The sequence below is a fragment of the Pyrgilauda ruficollis genome, unplaced genomic scaffold (genome assembly GCF_017590135.1).
Source record: "Pyrgilauda ruficollis isolate IOZ18807 unplaced genomic scaffold, ASM1759013v1 scaffold237, whole genome shotgun sequence".
Lineage (NCBI taxonomy): Eukaryota > Metazoa > Chordata > Aves > Passeriformes > Passeridae > Pyrgilauda > Pyrgilauda ruficollis.
Window position 1 is genome coordinate 296,233 of NW_024523316.1, and position 10,019 is coordinate 306,251.

The 10,019-nt window shown below is 45.6% G+C and overlaps 1 protein-coding gene across 1 annotated transcript; it reads right to left on the reverse strand.

Annotated features, from left to right (window-relative positions):
- Window positions 1-2,864: 2,864 nt before the first annotated feature.
- On the reverse strand, window positions 2,865-6,604 carry LOC121354759 (olfactory receptor 5V1-like). The gene is made up of 2 exons (XM_041469599.1): window positions 5,677-6,604; window positions 2,865-2,938 (listed from the first exon to the last, which is right to left on the reverse strand). Exons 1-2 carry the CDS (start codon window positions 6,602-6,604, stop codon window positions 2,865-2,867), a joined length of 1,002 nt encoding a protein of 333 aa, XP_041325533.1.
- Between the last annotated feature and the right edge of the window lie 3,415 nt (window positions 6,605-10,019).

Consider the following 10,019-nt stretch of genomic DNA (forward strand, 5'->3'; position numbering starts at 1 on the left):
TGGGAGGGTGAGGATTGAGCAACAGCATCTCCAAAAGCAACCAGACCTCGAGGGTGAGGAATTGGGAAGTGGGTGGGATCTCTTCCCAACCATCACATGACTTTTATTCATCTTCCTCCTTGGGAATGAGGTAACATTCCATTTTCAGACAACGTGCTTTGCCTGGTATCTACAAGAAACAAACTAGAAACGTCATGATTCATTTAAAAAGCATATTTATTTCACCTGCAAAAACTTGCATTATACCATAAATCAGGAAATAAATCAAAGGTTAATCAGCTGCAATTTCAGTTCAGTTGCTCTTTGAGGGATGCTGTCCTTTACAGCTCTCTCCATGAAGATTCCAGGAATTTTGTTAACATTCCCATCGTGTTCCAGCACTAAGATTACAGCCAACAAACGGGGCACTGTTGGAAGCTCCCAGCACGTTCCAAATGACACTTCCACCTCACCTGCCTGCCAGAGGCTGCCTGGGAAGGCAGGAATCTCCCTGCTGTGTCCCAGAGCTCCTCCCGCTCACCCTCATCTGGGAGGGGACGGGAAAGGAAAGGGAGAGGGGAGGGAAGCGACCAAGAGGAACAGGGATACGAGGGAAAATCCCGGGCCCAGGGTGTCAGGAGACAGGCAGAGTGCTGGAAAAGGGGTGGAGGGAGAAAGGAAAGGCATCTGGAGTCATCTGTGGGAAGGGAAGGGAAGGGAAGGGAAGGGAAGGGAAGGGAAGGGGAAAGGGAAGGGGAAAGGGGAAAGGAAAGATCGCAGCACCTGGCCCCACACTCAGCACGGGGTCCCTTCAGGCAGGCCGGGCGAGGCCCGTGGCACGGGAGCGGCGGGCAGCTGAGTTGTTTCCATTTGTCCCGATTTGTCCCAGTTTGTCCCGGGCTATCCCGGGGGGTCCCGGCCCGGCCGAGCCGCCACGTGGGGGCGCCCGCGCTGCGCTGCCCCCCCCAGCCAATCAGCGCGCTCCATGCGCCGCTGCCCCGGGGCACGCCGGGAGTTGTAGTCCCAACGGCGCGACTGCGGAGCGGTGCCACCAGCGGCTTCTGCACGGTTCGGCGGGGCGGCTCCACCCCTGTTGTCTCCTCACGGACACTGGGGAACCTGCAGGGTGGTTTCCGCCATGCCGCAGAGCTGCCGGGGTGCAGCACCGAGGTGGGGGGAATCTGGTGTCGGTGTCGCGTGGGGATGACGTCAGCGGAAGGCGCGGGCGGGTGTCATGGCCGCGGGGGAGCTGTTCCCTTACAAAGCCCCGCAGGCGGGGGAGTGAGGGAGGGCCGTGCCCGGGGCTGTGTAAACAGGAGCGCACACTGAGATAATCCCAGTGGAACTGTGCCAAACATAAAATGTTGCAACAGAAGAGTCAAATTGCATCCTAGGTTTTCTAAGGAACAGGCATACCCACAGCATTTGGTTCCTCTGAGAAATCACCATGTCCAGTGTTTATAAAAGTCCTGATTATCACAGTCACAGACTGCGTTGGGTTGGGAGGGACCTTAAAAACCATCCCATTCCATGGGCAGAGACACTTTCCACTATCCCAGGTTGCTCCAAGCCCCATCCAGCCTGGCCTTGGTCACTGCCAGGGATGGGGCAGCCGCAGCTTCCCATGGAGATCCATTCCAGGGCTCACCACCCGCACAGGGAAGAGTTTTTCTCCCAATATTCCATCTAAACCCTCCTCCTGTCAGTTTGAAGCCATTCCCGCTTGTCCTGACACTCCATGTCCAAAGTCCCTGTCCAGCTCTCCCTGAGCCCTTTTTGTCACTGGAAGGCTCCAAGGTTTCCCTGGAGCCTTTCCTTCTTCAGGCTGCACGTTCCCATAACCACCAACAAGCCTTTTGTAACGCAATTAAGCAGAAATAAAAAACCTAATTATGTTGTGGGAAGAGAAACCAGGGCTTGTGGTCTACATGCAAAAAGAGAAAATGGAAAAATATATGAAAGTGGTGAAATCGTCAAGAAAGCAGGATGAGAACAGGCAAGGAAGATGTTTGGTGACAGCAGAACAGGCCATAAAAATATGATAAAATATAGAAAAATGTTATTCCTTTCACTATAGAGGGTATGGCAGAACTGGCAAACAAAGGAAGTATTTCCCTGTACAAAAGCTTTTAGTTTTCCAAGTTTAATATTAAATGTCGCATCTGATTCTGGGATTTCTCACAAATATTTGGTGCATTTACTCTCCTGAGGCTGTTTAATTCTTAAGTAATTGATGGAAAGCAAGCCATGAGCATTGTTTTTAAATATTCAAACCCAAATATCTTTAGATTTTCCAAGCAATTTCCCTTACACTTCTTTTTTACCTGAAACTTGAATTTGAATTGGATTCAGTCTGCTAAGGAAGAAATTCTGGGTATTATTTTAACTTTACAAGAAAAAGCACATAATTTAACCCCAACTTTGCAAAAGTTAATACACATTTCTGCTGATGCCAGGATAAATTCTAGGCAGGACAGAGAAAGGAAGCCTGGGTGAGCAGTATAAATTCCAAAATTTTAGGCCATTACCCTTGAGTGAGATAACACAAAGCTGTCTAAAATGGGATTAATAAACAACCAGATTTTTACCAACCCCAAAGGGATAAATTTCTCCCCAATATCCAATCTAATCCTTCCCTCCTTCATCTTAAAGCCATTTAAAACCAAGTGTTTAAAGCGTGGCCGCAGAGAGGACAAAGTCTCTTCACAAGGAGCCTTGATTCTATGAATCCATTTTTTGTATAAGAATTTAAAAATAGGTGAAAATAGCACTGACACACCAAATAGAACTTTTTTTTTTTTTTTTTTTTTTTTTTTTTTTTTTTTTTTTTATTATTCTTAAAGTCCTGGGAATTGTAAAGCCAGAACCGTAGCCCAACCTGAATTTCACAACTGGATGCTATTTTTAGAGGAGAAAAATAAATCATTCACATCCTCTTTTATGTTGCATATTTTCATATCTGGCAGCACCATACAAAAAAAAAAAAATTAGAGGGGAAAATCTGCTCTGGTTCCATTGCAAGTAATAAAATCCACACATAAATAATATGGTTGGACTTTGCTTAAGGAAAAATAAAGTTTTTTTTTGTTTGTTTTTTGGGTTGTTTTGGGTTTTTTGGTGGGTTTTTTTGGGGTTTTTTTTTGGTTTTTTGTTTTTTTTTTTTTTTTTTTTTTTTTTTTTTTTTTTGAAGGCACGTCAAGAATTTCAGGAATTCTTTATCTTTAGGAATAGATAAATGAAAATGGTCTCTCACTAGTTATGTGAGATTAGCAAATAACAGGTGAAATCTGATTTTCAGTGGCAAAAGCAAAGTGTAAATGCACAGAGGATCACTCATGTGGGAATTTCATTGACAGAGTATTTTTCCTCGATTTACTTGGTGCTCTTTGTACTCCCACCCCTGTTCCAGCAGGGCAGCTCCACTTCTAGGAATGTAAGAGGATCTCTGTGCTGACGAGTCAGTCCAAGGGTATTGATTTCCAAGAGCAGCCAAAAATAGGCACTTGGGGAAAAGAGGAGCAGAAACTGGGTGAGTGTGTTATGATCCTTCCCTGCTAAATTTTTCCAGTGGTGCCAAAGAAAATCACAGCTGTCTCCTTCCAGTCTCAGAGGTTACTGGGCATGAGGAAGATGAAAGAGGATGTCTCGGTTTTGAGGAATATTTAGGGATTAGCACCTCGATTTGTGAAGGGGTGATACAGCTGATGGTAAAGAGTGAACCTCTAATGGGCACTTCCCACCAGACCAGGTTGCTCCAAGGCCCATCCAGCCTGGCCTGGAATACTTCCAGGGATGAGGCAGCCACAGCTCCTCTGGGGAAGAAGGAGAAAAGAAGGAACACATTCCTTGCCAAGTTACCCAAAGACTCGATCCCAGCTTTTGCTGTGAGCCTTGTTTGGTCCACTGGCAGCAAGCAGCTCCTTACAGTGGATCTTTTTGGGAGCACATGGCTGGGGTGGGTGGAGAGGGAGGGAACTGCAGCAGAATCAGACTTGATAATCCAACCTTTCCACCTTCACAAGGCAGGAGAGGCATCAAAATCTCCCATGTGGACACACACCGGAAATCAGGCTCTAGTTTGGTACTTTGGAATTCAGATGCCTCTTCTAAAAGGTGTCCAGGGTTTGGAATTGCACACAGGCTGATGTCCATCCTTAGGCATCTCTCCACAGAGCTGCATTTGGATTCCATCACCTCTGGAAAGAGGGGCATTCTCCAGTCCTGCAGGGAGCAGCCACCCAAGGCCCTTCATCTTAATGAGCCCTTTTGGGCATCCTGAAGAAGACTCTAGTGATCTTAAAACCTTCTTAGGAAGCTCCTGGTAGACCTCCCTCATCCTTCTAACAAGTCCCCAGGGATAATTTCACAGGCACTTAGGAGAAGGGAACTTTCCTCCTTTTTAAAGAAAATGAAAACTTCCAAAGCAGTTCAGTTTGTCCCAACTTCTCCACACCTTGGTTGGAGAATTCATGGCTTGGCCAACACCTCTCCAGTCCTCCACTTGGTTGGTGCAGAAGTTATGGCAGGAATTTGAAGGATAATTGATCCTTCATCATTATCCTTTACCAGCAGCTTCCCCTGGCCAACGACCTGTGGTTGGCAGAAGTCCCTCAGAACCTTGTGGAAGTGCCTGGGACGTCTCAAGGGGACCATCAACAGCCTGGAACAGATTCCAGGTTCCAGGGGCTCTAAGTCAGGAGTAAAGTTGGGCATAAAGACAAATCCAGCTCCTGTGCCCTGGTTGTGCTGCCATTCAGAACCCTGGAAGAGCTGCAACGAGGATTTTTTTCCTTCATAAATATCCTGCTCACAGTTGTAATCTCCTTCACACTGACAAATTTTTTTTTTGCATTTCAGACACCTTAAGGCTACAATACAAAGTCTCATCACAGAATGAGTATTAAAAAAATCAGAGCCACTTGTAGCTAAATAATAGAGATTTTATTAAACCTATTTCATCATAAACTTTGGGGGTCAATCGAGTGAGAATAATCTCAGCATTTTTACTAATTGTTTATTACTTCTCTACAAAGAAGAGAGGTGGTGAAGAGGGGGATGAGCTGCAGGAAGCAGCATCACCTCTCTTTCCATTAGGATTTGATGGAGCAAGGAGAAAAAAATGGGAAAAAGCAAAAATGTAGTGGCAAACATGGCTCCAGAGGTGGAACTCTGGTGATTCCAGCAAACAACAGACACCCAACAAGACGAGAGAGAGAGAGAGAGAGGGGAGAGTGATTTCAGGGCTGATCCCTAAAACATAATTTAATATATTTGGAGTTTAATTTTGAAAGGGATACAAACTGCCTTCATACAGTGCATCTACGTGTGCCTGAGTATCAGTTCCCAGAATTCCTGCCCTAAAATATGCATCCAATATGCCTGCTTTCACCTCAGCTTCCTCAGTGCTCAGTGGAGAACAGCATTCCCAGCTGGACTCTCCTCGTGTGAAAATGACCTGAAGCTGTGCCATGCAATTCTGGAAGTGCACAGCTCTCCCTTCTAACTGCAGAGGGAGCCAAAAGAAGGAGTTTTCAGCCCAGAGGAGTTTTCAGCCCAGAAAATTAGTTTGGATTTCAGCATTTAATTTTTAGATGTAAGAAAGTTAGAGAGGATTAGTCACAAACTGTGGTTTCTACCCAGCTGATGGTAGAGACTGAGTGAGGTTTTCTTGTCTTGTTAAAGCCCTTCTCACCTGGCTGATGGCTCTTTTTAGGGCACACTTTACCTCTTTGTTCCTGAGGCTGTAGATGATGGGATTTAGGAGCGGGGTGAGCATTCCATAGAGCATGGACACGACCCTATCCCAGTGCGGGGAATAGGTGAAGGAAGGGCGGACGTAAGTGCAGATGGTGGTCCCGTAAAAAAGGCAAACTACAGACAGGTGAGAACCACAGGTGGAGAAAGCCTTGTGCCACATCCCAGGGGACTTCCTGGCCAGGATTTCCAGGAGGATACAGAGGTAAGAGACCAGGGTGACCACGCAGGCACTGCTCCCCAGCACCCCGGCCACCACCAGGATCACCAACTCCCTGCTGTGGGTGGACGAGCAGGAGAGGGCCAGCATGGGAGGCATGTCACAGTAATACTGCTGGATTTTGTTAGGACCACAGAAAGAGAGTGTGAAAACCAGAGAGGTGTGCAGCAGGGAGTTCAGAAGCCCCGTTGCCCAGGTGCCCAGGGCCAGCTGAGCACACAGCTTCGTGCTCACGATGCTCGGGTACCTCAGGGGGTGGCACACAGCCACGTAGCGGTCGTAGGCCATCACAGCCAGGAGGAAAATCTCTGTGCCCACCACAGCAATGAGGGAGAAGTGCTGGAACAGGCAGCCAGAGAAAGAAATCTCTTTGTGCTCCAGCAGCAAGGCCACCAGCATCCTGGGCACGGTGATGTTGGTACATAAGAGATCCAGCAGGGATAAGTTGCCGAGGAAGAAGTACATGGGGCTGTGCAGGTGGGAGTCGGTGCTGATGGCAGCGAGGAGAGTGATGTTGCCTGCCACGGTGGCCAAATAAATGAGCAGAAACAGCACAAAGAGAAGCAAACAGATTTCTGGAGCATCAGAGAGGCCCACGAAAACAAATTCGGATACTGCTGAGAGGTTGACCCTCTGCGTCTTACCTCTCATTGTGGGAACGGGGCAGAGGTTTCCCTGGAATAAAGAAGGTGTAACTTAATCACAATTTCATCCACGTTTTAAAGATTGTGAGGAGGTTTTTTTGGGTCTGTTTTGAAGTTCAAAAACATTTCCAAGCACTGCCGCGCTCAAAATCTAAATTTTACCCACATATTCCTAATGCAAAAGGAAAAGTGTAGGTATTAAACTTCACAGTGATTAAAGCAAAATGTTAGTTTTTGGAAGTTGTTACCTCAGACTGAAGAGCTGGAAGTTGAAGTTACCTTCCCTGTGGCATCCAGCTTGGACACAGCCCCAGGCAACACTACAGGGCTTTTAAGGTTCTCTGAGCAAGGGGAGTGTGGTATAGATTCCTAAAATTCCTTTCAACATAAATTACTTAGTGTTACTAGTACTACTAAAAGGGTCTAGATTAGTAACAGAAGCTGAAATTTACTTTTTAAGGGAGTAATGCTGTCAGAAAATAATTAAATCGCTCATAATCAGCAGGTAGATGCGTTTTGGGGTTTTTTTTCCAGCTTTTGGATGGGGCTTGGAGCAACCTGGTCTAGTGGAAGGTGTCCCTGCCCATGGCAGGGGGCTGGAATCAGCTGAACTTTAAGGTGCTTTCTGACCCAAACCATTCTATGATTCTATCATTAAAAAGTGACAATTAGGCATCCCGTTAAAGACCCCCCAGTTTTCTATACATTTTACCCCACAGACTTCCATAATACCATTAGTACTTCTAGCATCTCTCTGGACTTTCCCCCTTCTCATTTCCCCAGTTCAGAGAAGTCCAAACATGGTATTAAAGGATCTTCCCATTTACCCCACACTGCTCCATGGAGTGTAGCTCACTATTTACAGTAAGGATTTACATACCAGCCCCAGAGGGAGGGAAAGCAAAGTTCAATGCAAATGCCTCCTTTTTGGGAGGCTTTGGGATTGATTTTGAGATGGTGGGAATATTGTACCACATTCTCATTTGTAAGAGATGCAGAGATAAATAGATTGATGAAATATTTCATCTGGCCAGGCTCCTCTGCAGTCTCATGTTCTCCCAGAAACTTGAGAGGGAGCAAAGTCAGCGCTTAAACTACATAAGAAATAGTTAACTCAGCAGAAATAAAAGGAACACCACTTGTTCATTAAATGGGGAGCTCATTCAGGTGAAATAGCACAGAAACAACACAGAAATACTCACTGCTGCACAGAATTAATTACAGGTGATTTATAGTTGTCTGTATCTCCAGGAAACAAAACAATCCTTTTTCTTATTTTTACGTGTGACATAGAAATGATTTCACTCATAAGGAAGAGGTGAATCCCGATAGAGCAGCGTCGGAATATTCACACCGACACCTGCCAGCGCTGGCACAAGGGCTGGCTTGGCTGCAGGAGTAAGCACCTCTCTTCTTTAATGAGGTTTTATAAATATGAGGGAGTGTCTGGGGACAAGTGTGTCTGACAGTTTTTTTGGATGTTCCCTTAATTGCATGGATGAGGGGTTTTTCAGATCATTGCCAAAAGGGGCTGGGAATCGAAGGAACTAAAATTACCAGCACTACTTTGAAGAGCTAACAAAAATTCCCCCCTGGTCCCATTAAGCATCCATGTGTGATTTATGGGAGTGCCACTCCCCATGTGATGCCCAGGACTGGGAGCAGGCCTGTTCCTATTCCAGCAATACCTGACCATAAATTCTGCACTGTTCACATGAAGGATTCTTGCTGTCCGTCATTCTTCCAACCTGTTTGCTGTGTTTGCAAACTCCTGGAAAATTAAAAGATTCTGCATCTTACACAGGCAAACAGTGATAGGACAAGAGGGAATGGTTTTAAACTAAAAGATGAGGGATTTAGATTGGATATTAGTAAGAAATTCTCCCCTGTGAGGGTGGTGAGGCCCTGGCACAGGGTGCCCAGGGAAGCTGTGGATGCCCTGGATCCTTGGAAGTGTCCAAGGCCAGGCTGGATGGGGCTTGGAGCAGCCTGGGATAGTGGAAGGTGTCCCTGCCTGTGGCAGGGGATGGAACAACATGAACTTTAAGGTCCATTTCAACCCAAACCATTCCAGGACTGTGTAAACTGGAATTTCCCAAGGGTCACACAGCACAGGCCTGTCCTGCCATGGGAGTGCAGATCTGTGACTGGAATAAATCCCCAGGGCCCAGAGGTTTCCCTGTGTGCTGCAGCTAGCCCAAGGACCATCAGGCATCACACTTCTTATGGAGTTTTGCAATAAAGAATTTTGTTATAAACCCAGATGCCAGAAAGAGATACAGCAAAGAGATCCATCCCTCACCTCTCCCTTCCAAGGCAAACAATTCTGTGATTCTGATCCCCTCATAAATCTTAAATGTTTCTTTTGGGCTGGGATGCATTGGCCTCATCAAGGTGCCAGTCACTCAAGCTCTCAACTCTACATCTAAGTTGCTTATTTGCAGGGACAATCTTAGCTGGGTTATTTTGAAGTAGAAACACAGGGTAGTTTTTGAGATAAGTAGTCTGCCTTGGCGTAAATACATAAAAATTATATTGCATTATATTTTATTATAAAAATTCATTTTAAAAACCCTTCAAAACAAACAAAAACAAAAATATCTCTATTTGCAGAATCCAGATGTGCACTAATTGATGACATGCTGGATTAGATCCCTCTTGTCCACTCCTCCCTGCCATCCCCACTGTAATACAACCAAAGTGATTTGATTTTTGTCCACTTCTGGGATTACCCTGCTTTGTCATTGTTTGAGATTTCCATCTAGGAATCCTTATGATGAGCCCAGACTGATTAGAGTCTCTTGAAAATGCTCCCTTTTCTCTGATGTCCATTTGTGTTTCAGTCTCATAGTCTTTAAATAAAATTGATTAGCCTGGGATCTCTTCAGGCTTCTTGGGATTTAACAAAAGCATTGTAGAGAGCCTGCCAGTTCTCAAAGGATTTTTTTTTCCTTTGAGGCCATTTTTCACTGTCCTCTAGGTGAAGGCAATAAATCTGAGGATGAGCTCATAGAGCTGATAATTTCCAGGAGGGAAAGAACTCAGGATTTTAATGGTGCGCAGTGGAGCCAATTTACACACAGGGACAAACTCAGCTGCCCAAGCTGCACCTTTGCAATTTGTCAGGCACCAACTTTTTAACAGCATCTTCTGAGGCCTTGTTAAAGTCATCCCAAGATGTTTCCAGGGGAGAAAAATAAATTATATTAAATTGTTTGTCTTCATAGAATGGTTTGGGTTAGAAGGGACTTTCAAGCTCATCCCATTCCAACCCCCTGCAATGGGCAGGGACATATTCCACTGGATCAGGTTGCTCCAAGCCCCATGTATTGAAATCCCCAGTCCCAAAAATATGAAATTTTTATTTATTTTATCGAAATCGGAGCAATTATTTCAAATCAGTTCACTGTTGATGCCAGTTT

What these genes read in the sequence shown, in the direction of transcription:
- LOC121354759 (XM_041469599.1), bottom strand. Translation starts at nt 6,604, where the DNA reads ATGAGAGGTAAGACGCAGAGGGTCAACCTCTCAGCAGTATCCGAATTT. An exon ending in TGCCCTAAAAAGAGCCATCA is followed by an intron (nt 2,939 to 5,676) that starts GCCAGGTGAGAA and finishes TGGTGCTGCCAG; the next exon opens with ATATGAAAATATGCAACATA.